This window comes from Rousettus aegyptiacus, unplaced genomic scaffold (assembly GCF_014176215.1).
Source record: "Rousettus aegyptiacus isolate mRouAeg1 unplaced genomic scaffold, mRouAeg1.p scaffold_m13_p_2, whole genome shotgun sequence".
Taxonomy (NCBI): domain Eukaryota; kingdom Metazoa; phylum Chordata; class Mammalia; order Chiroptera; family Pteropodidae; genus Rousettus; species Rousettus aegyptiacus.
Window position 1 is genome coordinate 110,851,410 of NW_023416295.1, and position 16,362 is coordinate 110,867,771.

General features: G+C 34.1%; 1 protein-coding gene across 7 annotated transcripts in view; it reads right to left on the bottom strand.

The window, feature by feature from the left end:
- NAV3 (neuron navigator 3) overlaps window positions 1-16,362 on the bottom strand; it is a 718,003-nt gene that overhangs the window by 158,391 nt on the left and 543,250 nt on the right. For all 7 annotated transcript variants that reach the window (XM_036236231.1, XM_036236227.1, XM_036236233.1 and 4 more), the window contains 2 exons: window positions 16,028-16,167; window positions 4,802-5,828 (listed from right to left, as the gene is read on the bottom strand). In XM_036236231.1, the coding sequence (XP_036092124.1) occupies window positions 4,802-5,828; window positions 16,028-16,167 (1,167 nt within the window). The remainder of the gene's footprint in view (window positions 1-4,801; window positions 5,829-16,027; window positions 16,168-16,362) is intronic.

Below are 16,362 nucleotides of genomic sequence, written 5' to 3' on the forward strand. Positions count from 1 at the left end.
AGTTAAATTATGAATCTTGTTAACAGCTATTTTGAAATTTTGTTAGGTGCTGCTAAAAAGATTGTAGTTTAGGAAAAAATGTACAGGTCTCTTTTCTTCTTAATTAACTAATTTTCACTTCCCTATTTTACTTCACATATTTTTGCAAGCATGAGGAATATAGCTTTAAAGTAATGAACGCAAAAGCAATGGAAGACAAATGACTCACAGGAAGAGGGAAGGCATTTTTTTGATGGTCTAAAAAAGTTAAGGTAACAAATTTTGAACTTCAGACAAGAAAGGCAATGTTGAAAAATAAAGCATAAAGTGTAGACACTAAGAAATGAGAAACAATGAAAATTAGGCGATTTTTTTCTTCAACTATGCTCTTCTTTCTTTTTCTTTATTTCACATAATTGAGACTTTTAATGCAAGACTTAAGAAAGCTACCTCCAAAAGTCAGTAACTTTCTCCTTCATCTAGCCTTTGAATGTGGTTTATTCCACCTTGACCTCTCCCACTAATGGTCCATTTTACACATTGAAGACATAGTAATTTTCCTCATCATGCTTTATACACACATGCTCATATGCATGTGTGCATTCACATCCAAAGACACATACAGAGTCCAGTTTTTTGATATTGAAGAATTTCTACTACAATCAGGCTCCAATCAATTTTCATTTTCAAGGAATACTGATCTACTCACCAACCACTCTACCTTTCTTGTGTTTACCTTTTTATATGGTTCATTCAGACTAATGTTTTCTTTCCTAGCACCTTCATCTTTGCATGCTGAAGTTCTACCTATCTTCAATGCCACTTTCCCAGATTCCATGAGCTAAAAGTAACTTTTCACTTTTTTGGTCTTAATGTACCAAATCTGGTTCACTTCTGGGGAGCTTTAAACCTCTCGTTTCATGTTGCCGTTATCTTTGAGTTGGCTTCTTGCATACTATATTGCGAACAATAGCAAGAAAATGATAGATGAGATAATGATGTTTCACTCTATCCTTGACACCTTATGCATAAGTGTTAGTAGGTAGTGTTGAAAGAGGAAAAAAATATAAGTCAATAAATATCTTGAAGAAATGGTATGATCTCATTTTTTATATATTTAAAGCTGTTTAGATTTCAATTAAACTCTCTCATTTATAGAATGAACTTTCAAAATTTTTCCTATTCCATTGTACATTTTGGCAGTTTCTCTATTCGTCTATAGCAAGTGAGTTTATCTCAGGATTATGGTGTTTCATTCAGCAATTTTCATTTGGTGACTACTATGGATAGGTTCTGTTCTGGGCAGTTATGCTAACAAATAAAAAAGAAGAGACTGTTTCTCAGTGAGCTTACATTACAGTCAGAGGTGGCTGAAATCATACTTGTTAATAAGAAGAATGCAATAGTGATAAACTCTATGAATAACATACAAGAGAGAACGGGGTATAATTTTGTCAAAAGACATGGTGGATGTTCCTTTGTACTAGATGGCTGGAGACAGCTTCTGTGAAGAGGTAGCATGTAAGCAGAGATCTGATGAGAAGCAGCCTGCTGTGATCTGAAAGCATCGTTATAGGCAGAAAAGACATCTATGGCAAAGGTTCCAAAGCAGGACAAATTTTTTTGAGAAGCAGAAAGGAGGTATGGGTTCAGCGTGCTAGGCAAGGAGCAGTGTGGGTGTGGATTGAGGGCTAGAGAGAGGGCCAGATTATGAAGCTCTTTGTAGGTCTTGGTAATGGGTTGTTTTATTGTTTAAGAGTAATAGAAATCCAATAGATGATCTCATGAATTGGAATGACATGTAAAATTTATACTTTTAGAGGTTTAGAGTCTCTGCTGTATAAATAATGATTCAGAAAGGGCTAATAGTGAAAGCTGGAAGAGTCATTGGAACCTAGGTGAGAATTGGTAGTGGCATTGTTGGACCAGGAAAGAGGGAGTAGAAATGCAAAGAAATGCTGATTGAAGGAAGAGCCAATAGTACTGGATATATAGCGAGGTGGTAATCAAAGGAAAAAAACATATGGATTCTTTCCAAATTTGCTTTCTTAGTCTCTCATCCAAGTATTCTTGCACCCTCACCTTTAGTCTCTGTAGTTTTAATTGTTAGCAAACTAGCATTTGCATAGCAGTTCATTATTTCCCTATTATATTTTTCCATCATACTTGAATTGTAAAATTATAAAATGTCAAGTTTGGAAGATGTCACAACATTCTTCTTTCCACCTATTAAATTCTGACTCATCCTTTAAGTCTCATCTTTTATCTTACCTTCTCTGTGATGCATTGACTCCAAACTCATGTTAGACTCGGGAAAACTCTTTCTTCTCCATTATTTCTATATGTTGCATATACTTCCATAACAGCAATAATTTTTAAATTTAAAAAATTTTAAGTATATTATTTTATTATCTCTAATAGAGGTTAGTGACTTAAAAAGAAAATCTTTGTATCTCTTATGACACAGGTTTACACAATTAGTGATAAGTACATATATGAAAAAGCATTGGTCACTCTACCACTTCTTAAATACCTCCAGTTAAATATCTTAATACTTAAAGAGGCAGTCCATTCCATTCAGATATGTCTAATTATTGAGAACTAGTTACAATGAATTAAAATTTTCTTTCTTAAAATTTTCTCCTTGGATCTGTTATATCTACTCATTAAATGAATAAAGATATACCAAATTCAAAACTACTTTTACCACATTTTAGTGATAATTGAGTTATAAGAACTAAATATACACTATCCTTGCATTTATAGGAAGCAGGACTAATACGAAATCCATTAACTTCCAGAACTGAACATTATATTTTCAGGACTCTGAATATTCAATTTGCAAGAGAAAGTATTATAAAGTGTATATTAGAGTCCCAGAAGGAATAATTAACAACCAAGCATGATGTATAAGTGGGCTGAGAAAAGGGAAGAAAAATCTTCATCTGCCATAGCTTTCCATTACACAGAGGTTATTTATCTTTAAATATCAAATACATGTATATTTATATATACACACATATATATACATATATACACATATATACATATATATATATATATAATTTATACTACTTAAAAGCAATTAAGCATCCCCCATTGTAAATGAGTTCTGAGAATTTTACAAATCTACCATTGACATTTTCCCATATAATCTTCCTAGTAATAGTACCTCTTATTTTTATACCAGCAGAAAGAGCTGATAGGCAAAGGAGGGCATGCTGTAGACAGGCAGATATGGGTTCAAAGGCAAACTACTAGTTCTGTGACTATAAAAGATTATTGCTAATCTGACTTGAAACCTCTGCTTCTTCAGCTCTTGAATATAGAATATTGAAACTTGAATACTGACCACTCTACCTTGAGATCTACATTATAATTTATAAAATTACTCTAAATTGGTAATTTGTAAGTCTTGTAGCACAGAGACTTACAATAAGTAAGCACTCAACAATGATAATACTGTTATAAAACTGTAAATTATCACTATTATATTATCAAATAGTTAGCAACTCTAAAAAGTCTGTCAAGAATTTTGCAAGAAAGATTCTCAAAAAGGGTTGAAACAGTCAGAGTCAAAAGGACATCAGGGGGTCACATAATCCAAATGACATGACTCTATGATATAAATATCTTTTACTAACAGTTAAAAACACCTTGAATGTTGACTGTTCTACCTTGAATAGGTAAGCATGGTTTTGGTAACCTCTGTTCTTACACTATACTATAAAATTGTTTTGTTAAGTCTATAACACCTAAGTAAAAAAGCACTTTACTTTCTTTACTTAAAAAAGCATGTATTTAATAAATTTAATAAATTTTTAAACTATATAATCTTGACACTTTCTTAATTGTAGCGTATCCTACTTCCTGTTCAGAAAATTTTTTCCTGTTGCTGAATTGCCAACCCGCTAAAGGACAGACAGAATTCCTCTCTAGGCTACCTCTTAGAACAGTGAATAAAAATGGAGATGCAGCAGTGACTGACATATTTCTAACTGATTAAAACGAACCTCAGAATAACAGGTAAAATGTGTCATTTTTATAACTGTACAGTATATATATTTTTAAAAAATATATTTAATGCACATAAAACAAAATAATAGAATGCAAAAATGAATTAAATAATTGTATAGGTTATTTTTGCTTAGAAACTTATGCCTCGCTGTGGGAAATTAATATAAATTCTATGTTGGGAAAACAATGCCTTACAAAGAGCACTTATTGAACATTTACAATGTGCCAGGATATATAGTAAATATTTTATATGCATTACTTTGTTATTTTCCCCAACCCTATGAGGTACATACTATTGTTCCTATTTGACAGCTGAAGAAAATGAGGCAGAGATTTAAATAACTGTCTAAAGTCAGACAACTGGCAAAGGCAGAGTTGGGCATTAAATCCATATTTGTCTGATTCTGGAGCCCACCCTTTTAAGAAATTCTCTCTCTTATGGGTGAGAACAAAAATATCTGTAAACTATAATACTGAGAAATATCTTAAAAGATTAATAATGAAAATAATAGTGGTAGTAGTAGCAGTAATAAATACAGGAGAAAGTCATGGCATCCAGACCCTATTTTGCTTTTGACAACTAAGGTACTTTTTGAAGGCCTCAAGTTGAGGGGAGGGAAGGGGCGGACTAGAACATATTTGGAAGTTTTTTCTTAAAACATTATATTCTAGTTCTCAATCTTCAGAATGAAACATTACAAAATGACCTTGTAAACAAGGTTTTGGTAACCTCTGTTCTTATACTCTGAGTGTGCAGACCTGTAAATGTTTACAACTGTGGTTGGACGGATGGAGGCTACCTTACCTATAAATGAATGGAGCCACCGTGGCAGTATTCGGGTGGCTGTGCTGCTGCTGTTGAGGGAGTTGGACAGCACCGTTTCCCGTGGCCTGCCCACTGCCCTGTGCCACCAGCCCAGCACAGGAACCAGCGGGAGAAGCTTGGCTGGCTTCCCTTCCTTCCGAAGGAGCAGGGCAATTGGATGTGCTTGCTTTCTCAGTGGTTATGGGCTTGGATAAGGACTGGGAAGGGCTTCCCTTGGTAGTCCTGAATTTTTCAGACTCTTTGCTTGCTGTGCTGCCTGGTGAGATGGTTTGTTTTGCTGTTGGCACCTTTGAGCTCGGTTTTGGAATCCCACTGGTGGATGGGATTAAGCTTTCCTTCTTGGCTGCGGTTGTCTTGCTGCCCTTTGGGATCAAGCTTGCAATTTTAGAAGTCTTTTTTGGAGCCGTCTCTGTCACCTGGTCCTTTTCATCCTTGACTGGTTTTTCAGTGCAAATTTTATTTTTGTCCCTGTTCTTTTCCTCTTTTTCCTTTGGCTGTAGTAAAGACTTTTTATTGCTGAGATTTTTACTTCCAGCTTTTGGAGGGGCTAATTTAGGTGACACTTTGGGGCTGCTATTTGTTGAGCCACCACTATTCATTCCACTGTTAAAACCTTCTATTTCCCCAGATTCGGAAAAGGCATCGTCATCCTTTCCCCCATCACTGGGTCCTGAACTAGGAGACTGTGGGGGTCGTAAAGTAGTCCGGGCATTGACCAGCTTGAATTTTTCAAGCATGGATTTCTGTCCAGAGGGAGCAGTTTTGACCCCTTCTGTGACAGGGGGCTTCAGTCTGTCTGCAGGTGGTGTGGGAGAGGTGGCTGGGCTCGACTGCTTTACGGTCAGCATGGTAGAGGTGGCACTGTGCTTGACATTCATGGACTTGCTGCGCCAGGGTTTGCTGGCGCTTGGAGAAGGGATGGCAGAGGCAGGGGGCTGCCCAGCAGTGCCAGGGGGCTGCATGTTACCATTCACACCTGAGGATGGTTGAGGTCCTCTGGAGGAATCTGGACATCAAGAAAAGAAATAAAGAAAAGGCTGATTACTTTCGATCATTTATATCACACTACTGAGTATTTCTAACTACAGACAGAAGTATTTTTCCTGTTCAAACAGAAATGCTGTGAGGCATCAGTCATTTATGTGGTGTGGTTGTTTTTGTACTGTATATCAAAACATGTCTGAGAGGCATTGATTTTTGGAAAAAGACTCGCTTTATTTTCCCTTCTAAAATTACTCTTACCCAAATAAACTTCGCTAGTCACAAAAACCTGAAGATGAATAAAAAACACTATTCGTCCCCTAAGCAATTCTTTGTATTTTTTCTGATTATTGCTGAAGCTCATAGCAGCAAATTGATATTCCACATAGCCTTATAAATATATGTTGTATAATGAATATTGAGAAATTGCTTTAACTTATAGGGTGCCTAGCTTACTGTTATCTGATTAAATATGCTTATGAATAATGACTTAGCTCTTCGTTAATATTGTTTATTTTTGTTTGTATAAAAGAAACATTGAAATTTATGTTTATATAGGTCAGATAATCTACTAAAAATATAAATACATAATATGTGCACATATATTATGTATAATATATAATCCTTATACAAATCTGCAAAGTATGTATTAATAAAATCTCCATTTTCAAATTAAGAAAAATGAGGCAAAAAAACCCCCTAAAAACCTACATAACTTGTTCAAGGTCACCTAGCCTGAATTTGAACTGAATTCAGATCTTGTGTTCTTAACTAGCATACCTACAGCCTCCAGTAGTGATCTGAACAAACTTTAAATTCTAATTAAAAATCCAGGTACATTTTGGGGGCCGTAAGAAAATAAGGCCTTTGCCATATAGGTACTTTACAGTACACTAATTTCTACTCAGAAATCTCATTATGATTTGATTTTGATATGATTCTTCTAGCACTGATTAATGTCTGATTACAAGCCTTATTTTAAAGCATGAAAAACTAAATTGAAAAAAAGATTTTATAAGATGATATAGAATAAAAAAGAAACTGAGTCTGGAATAAAATACTTCATTATAAATCATAATGTTTGAGAGCTGTATAAATCTGGTCAAGTCATTTACTTTGTTTCTTTTACCATAAACATCTTCTTCTATCATAGTCTTTTTTTTTGTAGAGGTGGAATAATAAATTATTAAATTTGATATTCATGTAAAAGAGGCATCATTTGGTACTATTAACATACTAGATATTGACAAATAGACGCAAAGTGGTTTTTGATGAAATGCCCAAAGGAAATATTTTATAGAATATCCTTTCCATAATATTCAGGAATTAGAGCCTATTACATTTCATTAAATTCATAAATATAAAAGTATAATGCTTTCACTTTAAAATGTTTTCTTCAAAGACATGAAAATGTATGATAAACAACATGTAATTAAGCCAGTTAGTGCAATATAGTAGTCTTACTCATTTTAAATAAGTTTGCCTAAAATATGTAATTGTGAAACATACATTAACAATAATAATAGTATGGACAAATGCATTTTATATTAAATTTTCTTAAACAAATCGGTATATCTATTTATCGTTATATTGGTATATTGACTTCTAATTCTCATTACTTTTCTACAATTCCACATTTCAACTGGCAAAAATGAATAAGACTGTGTGTAGATACTGTAGATTAAAATGTAGTGACCACCAAAATGTCGAAATCCTTGCGTGGTATATTTAAATTTTAAATACTATGATGACGAATTATTTTTTAAAATATGTTAATTCTGAAATTATGGCCATTCCTAGAATATTTGTAGAAATCTATTAGGTTTATATTCAAATACTAAGGTGTTCTGAAAAACAGTGGAGGTATTGACTAATTTAAGATGAACAAATCCAACAAGCTTCAATATATCCAATATCTCAAATATGCTCACTCTCTGTGAATAGATGTCAATCTCTACTTTTACCTGTTTCAGTATAGGTAATTCCAAATTTATTTCACTAACAGATCCCTTTCAGAGACTGATAACATTTCATCATAATTTGAATCATTCTCAATAGCAGATAAAGCACATCAACTACCTACAGGTAGAAATGCCTACCAAACATTTCCTCAGAATGATTCCTATTGATTAGTAATGTCTTGTGTTTGATTTTACTTACTCAGGAGAAAAAAAAATGAAAAACAAAAAGAAAAACATTATCCTCACTGCCACCTCTGACTATCCTAGTATCAAGTCTAGATCAAGTTACTTCTCCGCATTCTTCCTTAGCTTATTATAACCTTTATTATAACCATTATAACTCTGCTGTAATTGCCTGTTTCTTCCTCAACACTGTACATCATAGGAGAGTAAAGATTATGCCTGAATTAATCAGAGATTTGTACTATGCACATAACACCTACTATGAGACAGGCACTGAACCAAGTATTTGACATACATCAACTTAATCCTCCCAACAAATGACAAAGTTTTCATTACTACCCTCATTTGACACTCAAGGAAAATGAGACACAAAGAGAGAAGTTAAGCAATTTGAGGAAAGTATACAATTTGTAAGATATAAAACTGAGAACTGAACTTAGCTTGAATTCTAATTTTATCAATCACTATATTATATTATTTCTCAAAAGTATAGGGATAAGTTCAATTGCTCATTAATTATATTATTCCTTGAATAAAGAAACATAGAAAATAGTGATCATCAAATTAATGCCCTTAATAGAATTGCATCAAGTGAACTTTATTTCTCAATCACTTAGATTCAATTGGAAACTAAGAACACCACCAAACTAAATGAATTTTCCCAAGTTTAGTAAACTGTGTATATTCCCATGCATTTCGTATAGTGACCTCACTGTTTTGTTGATTTTTGTCCAACATACATGGCTCTATTTTTTACTATTTCCAGAAATATTAATGCTATTCAGTTTCTACAGTCTTTAGGATTTGAATCTATGTACACCATCTGTTAATATTTACTGAGTAGCTAGTCTACGCAAGAAACTCCAAGACACCATATAATCTAGTCAGAGGAAAGAAAGCAGACTCACGAATGATGAATGGCATATATTACATATTAAATGAGTAGGAAGTGGGAAAGAAAATGGTGGAAGAGAGGGAGGCAGGTTGGGTAAAAGGGGTCAAATATGTGGCGACGTTAAAAAAATAATAAATAAATAAGTAAAAATTAAAAATAAGCACATACAGATATTGGGACACAGAGTTGGAGAGAAAAACAGAATCCCCCTCCCCCAAAGTCAAAGGGTAGTCTGCCGTGGATATCATTAAGAGGAAAATGATGGCATCATATCGAACTCATCTTCACTTTTTTTTTACGTTGCTCTCAGAAGTTATTTGTGAAAATTCTTACTCTATAATGAAAATAATATTAATAATTACAATGAATATAATAATGCTAACTGGCACATTACTGAAGGTTCCTTAACTGCATTACTCACATTAATGTTCACAACAACTCGATGAGGTGGGAGTTGCTAACTCATATTTGTGGAAACCAAAGCCCTGAGAGCCTAAACAATTCATTCACTGGGGCACAGCTTCTGAGGAGTGTGTGGTGGAGCTGGGATTTGATCTCACATTGTGCGAACTTAGTGCCCGAGCTCCATGGTTGTCTTAGAATGTCTTACATTCTAAGTATTTAACATAGTGGTTCTTAAACCTAACTGTGCACGTAAGTCGCCTGGCATCCTACTGAATGCCCATCACGCGTGGCTCAGCAGATCTGCAGTTGGCCTGAGATTTTGCATTGCTAACAATCTTCCAGATGATGTGGAAGCTGCTGATCACAGACCATGTTTTGAGTAGCAAAGTTTTAACAGACTCAGAAATCATGGCAATTGCTGACATTATCAGTTTTAAGAGTTGTTTCTTATAACAGTACCCAAGTTGGCTACATTTGTTAAATGTTCCGTAGCTGTTCAGCGTTAATGTTTCTCACTTTTTGAGCTTTTGGAACCTTGGCCAGTCCCAGGTTCTCCTGAATACCTGGCAATTTGTGGTGAGGGATCACAGAAAACAAACAAACAAAAAAAACCCCATTGGGGTTTCTTAATATCTTTTACTTCATCAGTTTAGCCACATATTGTGCATGTTTCTTCCATGTATATGCAGCTAGATTAAGAAGTCGGGGGACTCCTACTCCGTGCCTGGGAACTTTGGTGGGGATGAGAGGAGAGGGTGGCAAAGAACCACTCAAAGTGCTTTTTAATGTGCTGACACTGGCTAGAGAGCCTGCAGTAGGAACTTAAGTACAGAAGAGGAATTTCAGGATCACTACACCAGCAACGAGACAGGAGGGACCATAAAGTATAACATCCACATCCATCCCACCAGAACAGTCACAGCAACAGCTGTAAAATTGTTCTCAGATGAGTACACATATAAGACATTCTTCTAAGCTCAACTCTAAATCTGTCCCCAGCCCATCTCGATATAGCAGCAGTGGAGTGCTGCAGGTTTCATTAACAGGGTAAATCACAGGTCGCTGTGCATCAGGAGGGCATTGGGAAAAAAGACTCCTTATACAGACAGCATCTGTAGTGAAATGCTGTCATTTTGAAGTGGGTGCCGCGAAAATCCTATGGAGTGGGTGCTGCTAAAATGCACTTATGTATTATTCAATAATAAGTAGCCTGGTCATACTGATATATTTCTGAATGTTGATAACTCAGCTTCTGACTATGAATGAGTTGTTAGCTGGGTATGTGGAAAAGAACAGATACCTCATACAAATATGTAAAGGCATTCCTGCCACAGATTTGTTTCTTGCAGGGCCTATTTCTGCCTACAGCCCTGCTCCTTGTCTCTGGTCTCCAAGGAAAAAAATTATCTTCCACTCTCTCTCCTTTCCTTCTTCCACTTGGACACCCACCATCGACAATGCTACTACAACCAAATAATATAACTGATCAACTGCCTGGTCTTTCCAAGTACTTCGATACATGGTATCACATGTAAAGCTCTTCATTCATAGTATCTCATTTAAAACCACAATAATCTGCATTACGCTTATGATTTCCCTTGTTAAAAAGAAAACTGAAGCTTCGAAAGAGAAAGCAACTCGTTCCAATTCATACATACAGTAAAACTTAGAAAAGACAAAATCAAAATTGGAATTCAGATTTATCGACTCTAAAATGAAGATGCTTTTGAACCTCTCTTCTTTTCACTTGTTTGCTGCATACCCAGAAATTCTGCTGGGACAGTTCTTTGGAAAGCCACGTTTGTCACAACAGTGAAGTTAACTAGGTAACTCCCTGAAGCATGGTTTCCTTCTTCCTCAATGAGCAGTACATAAATGGGAAGAACATCATACAAGATACTCTCTTCTGAGTAAAACATACTATCTCCTTAAGTATCTTACTTGCACCATTTGTCTGAGTTGATGAAAGAACAGATTTTAATTCATGCTTAGAAACCATCTAAATCCACAAAGTTAATTTTAAATTCTCTCATCCTGAAAAAAAATAATATCGATGACCTGGGAAAAATCCAATCTAGTTCTAAAATTAATACATGGAGGTCAGTGTGGAAGTCACGGCAGGCATGTGGGAAGTTTAGGTAAGGAGATCTCTCTGTGGCACTTCAGCCATCTTTTGAGTCTCACGTTGAGTTGCTAATGGTGGGACACAGGGAACATAACTCGGCCTATTTCTCTCTTCTTCCTCATTGAGTAGTTTGTTGTGTAGATGGAAGGAAACAAGCTCTCAACTCAAAAAGCAACAAGGCAGTAACAATACACAAAGTAACACATAGTAGCAATAACATGGATGACAACAGAGGGATTCTTTTTGGAGTATTCACTGTGTAGCAGGCATTGTACTCGGTGATGTATGTGTTCCCTGTTAAATGGAGGACGACTTCAGCAATCACAGGATATTGTTGAAGAGGAAAAATTATTAATCAATGTGCCCATGGCAATTAGTTTGGTAAATAATTAATTCAGATTCCCATTTCACAACACACCGAAATACCTTTGAACATTTAAAAAAAAAAAAAAGTAGCTTTCAAATGATTGCTTGTGCAATGCCTCAATCATCAATATTACATGACTCAACAGAAACATGGAATGGGGTTACAGGGATCCTTAAGGCCCTGTTTATTCTGCACATGCTTACTTTGTACCACTTGTAAGATCAGAGTGCCACTTTGTGGAATATTAAAAACCTAAGGAAGCTTCCATTCACCAGCCAGTTTTGGGAAAAGTATGTAATTTCTGTATAGGCATCTATAATATGTGAGCTTTTGTACATAAGCAAAGAACATATACTCCCAAGTCTGTTTAATCGTTACCACCTGATATATATACCTAATTATATTACCTCATGAAAATTCCCAAGATTAACTTGAATTTATCATGTTAATATTATATCTCAGGTTTATATAAATATTAAGGAAATAAAGCAAAAAGTCATGGTGAAATACATAATTAAATCACCAGTAAAAGAATATAATAATTAAAACATAATCGCATTGCTTTGAAAACAAAATAATTCAGTTCATTACTCTTGTAGTAATTTAAAAAACAGAGAATATACATATGAACTAGATATCTATGTTTTAGCAGTCAAAATTTCATGACTAATGCAGCACTCATATTAAACTTTATAGTTTTAAAAAGTTCAATTGTTCAATGTTGCTAAATTCTCAGTATCAATCCTACTCGATCTATGTTGACTGTCAATGAAAGTAAACGCTTCTGCACCAGAAAGTATACCATTAGGATCCAGGAGAACAGAAAAGTTATCTCCTCTTCAGGAGATGTACAGGTATAATGTATGAATCACTTGGGAGAAAAAAACCAGAGAGATGGTAGCAGGTCCTCTGGTACTGTGGCATGTCTCTTAGCAACATGGAAAAACAACTCTCTGCTGACAAACTCTGTCAAGTAATAAGTGTTTACAGATCATAGTTTAGAAACTGAATTCCAAATAAAGCTAAAGATATTTAGATTCTCATAATTCCACCATTTAGCCTTTTTCATACTTATTACTCAAATTTTATAAAACAAGAATGATTGTGTACGATGATTTGCTTCAAGCATATAAAGTGTTTGTCCAAATAAATCAGGGCATCATTTGACAAGGTTCCTGATTTCCAATGAGCAGGTATTTGATTTTTCTTTAAAGCATACATATATCTAGAGTACTCTTGCTGGATGCATGGGAAAATTGATAAGTGGTGGTGTCAAGAACAATTTTATTCATTGTCAGTTTCCGAATGGCAGATCGCCAAGAGAAGACTTTTGGACTCTCAAAAGAATGCTTATCTACAAACAATACTATCTTCATTTCACCATGTGTTCTGAGAAATTTGTTTTCACATTTAATTCAACGGCAGAATGGTGTTGCTTTCTATAATTACATTTCTATTTCAGCCTCCTCTGCAAGTGATATCTATGGCCATATTCACTGATATTTTAATTCATTTGATTAAATGGCAAAATGAGCATACTATTTTTGAATTACATTATTATTAACATAACATTTGATGTAACTTTTCAAGTATAGTTTGTGATTCTGTATGATTTCCTTTCATGATATGTTAAACAATTTGCAAATATGCTATTTTACAATTCCATACATGTGAAAATCTCCTGTGCTTTTCAAAAGCATGTTTTTAATAGGGAAATGAAACTGTTTTAATTGTTAATAAACCTTTACTATCTATTAAAAATTCCAGAGATTTTTCAATTGATTTATATAACTCATCAACTAAGACTTGTTAAAGAAGGTAGAAAGTATATTTTTACTTACAAGCATTTAGGGAGTACATTACAGATAATTTGGTTAACCCTTCAAGGAAAATATCTCAATTTATTCACCTTAAATGTTACAATTTCTAACAACCAAAAAGAAGAGCAATTAGAATTAATATACTCAAGTTAGTACTTTCTGAATTATATCATTATAATACTGTAACATTTGAAAATTCTTATTTAATTTTCACCTTACTTAACCATGACCAAGATATATATGCAAATTAGCTTTGACAGAGATCAGCTTGTAGGCAGATGGAATCTTATGCTTTTATATAAGTTATGCGATCACTACAAACCTCCTTGTCAAAAAGGTTAAATAAAACTGTTATACCAAAAAAGATATACCATTGGAATAGTCTAAAGAATAAATTATAGGTTGTTTCATATGTCATGTTTATTATTATTTTGTTTGCTCTTATAATTTAAGATAATGTTTTAGAAATATAAAATATCATAACACAATGATTAATTTAAAAACATTGATATTAGATGAATTGACATAAAATTATAACTCCATATTAATAAAAACTGCCATGTAGCATGTCACACAAATTCCAGATGGCTGTATTATATTTTATGATACAATTTATGCCTGCTATTATTGGCACTTTTCAAACATTTAGTGTCTGTATTTGAGTATTATAAGTATTTGTGAATGTGATATCACACACACAAATGTTTTAGAATTTTGAGTTAGTTGGAATTAAAAGTAATGGCTAACTCACCATGGAAACTCGTCTTTTGCTGTAGACTTGGACTGAAGGAAATCTGCTTCTCATGGTCAAGAACCTCACAATGTATGTTATCTGTCTCCACCTTGTGGTTTTTCTAAGTATTGCTACTTTCTACTTTTGCACTACTTCCTAAACATACCTGAGTCTATCTGGACGGTTGTGAAAAAATATGAATGCTTGCCTACTTTTGGATTTTTACTTTTAAACACTAGAAATTAACAAAAAATGATTTTACATGACATAAAAATTTAGATACAGTTTAATATATCAAAGTGTTAGGTCATCTAAAGCATTTCTAGCTCTCTGTCAACATTATTAGTAATTTCTTGCAAACACATTCTATAACCGTAGTATCATGTAGCTAAACTGGATACCTGACCAGTCCTTTCAGCACATCTCTATGTCTAAACATCTTTAGTTTCCCTTAGAATTTCATAGCACACATAGGCCTGTATGACACTTTCGAGGAAAGTCAGAAAGTGAAGGAGAATGCTTTTCTGATCAGAAATTGTTGTCTCCATTCTCCCTAGGAAAAGTATAAGTCTTCACTAATACTTCTTATATTCTTAAATCAAAGGTTTTATTCTATATTTTAATGAAATACTCCTAACTTCCAAATACGCATTATTTTCTTCTTTTTTCATGCTACTCAAGAACTGGGGATATTCCAAGGATCGAGACACACTGCTTTGCCTTCAGGGATTTACGGTCTGTCCAATTTTGTTTTAATGGGTGAGAAATTTTCATAAAAGTGTCTAATTCATAGACTACCCCCGTCAATTCATGTCTGAGTAAGAAAAAGTTGTCTAATCAGATCATCAATAGGAAACAATTTGAAATTATCTAATCTGAGCAAAAATGTTTCTACCTGGTTGATTAGCCAAACCAATTTTGCTAGCTGTTGTACTAAGTAAGTATATTTGTCACTTTTGAATTTCATGTCTTGTTGCATGTAGAGTTCCAACACTTACTTCAAAATCCAGCAGAATGCCCTTGTCCCTACTATCCATGATGCACAGTGATATGTATCAAGCTGGTCCATCCTTAAATGCACATTTTGCGCATTACAGAAAACTGTGTATTGTATAGATTATATATAATCTGACGTTAACAGACTTCCACTGTATATTCTTTCTTCCTGATAATTTTTGAGTTTTAATATTTCTACTATCCATTATTTTAAGAAAATAAAACAAACATGAATAATTTGTCTCTTTATGGAAAACTAAGGTCATAATACTTAATGCTGCTTTCGAAGACTAAATGACCATCATAATTAATCATGTCTCAAATTATGATACTCCAATGTAACTGCCTAAAACACTATTGTACTGAGATTAACTAAAACTAAAGATTCAAATAAATTTAATATAGATTTATGATTTCAAGATAAATGTTCATAAAATACAAGAAGAAAAAAAATGCTATGTATATGCATCTGGGAGAAACTTTTGAGAAACAGATTTTATACTGTAGATAATGAACCACTTTAAAATAAATAAGTTTGTTTCCTTAAAATGTTCTTCGGATAAGAAAAGCCCTGGAAAAAGCTGGAATTCAGGAGGGGGCAGTTAGAAAACAGGAAACCCCAGTGATAACATTTTCATTTCAAAAGCTGTAACGCTGCTCAAATATTAGATTTAGCATGTAATTTACGATGTGCATATGTCAACCTAATACCATAATGATGTAACAGGCTAATACATACCTTTTTCATTGCCGTTTGCATAAGTTGGAGGCTTGTTTTTGTCAATGCTGTTAAAGCTCTGACTTCTCCTATTTAAATTAGAGGCTCCCTGGACCTTGCTGCTGCTGCCCGCAGCTGGTACCCTAGAGGGACCTGGAAGCCTGAAATAGTATAAGAAAAATTACATCATTATTGTACATTATGAAAAGATGGGGAGCAGGAAGTTCCGATCAGTGAAGATTTAATGGGAAAATAACAATATATGACGTTCTAAAATCTACTTAGCAGAAAGCGTTGCTTTAAGTGACAAACAGGTAAACACAAGGTTCAAGGATTTTCAGAAAAAATCTTGTTTC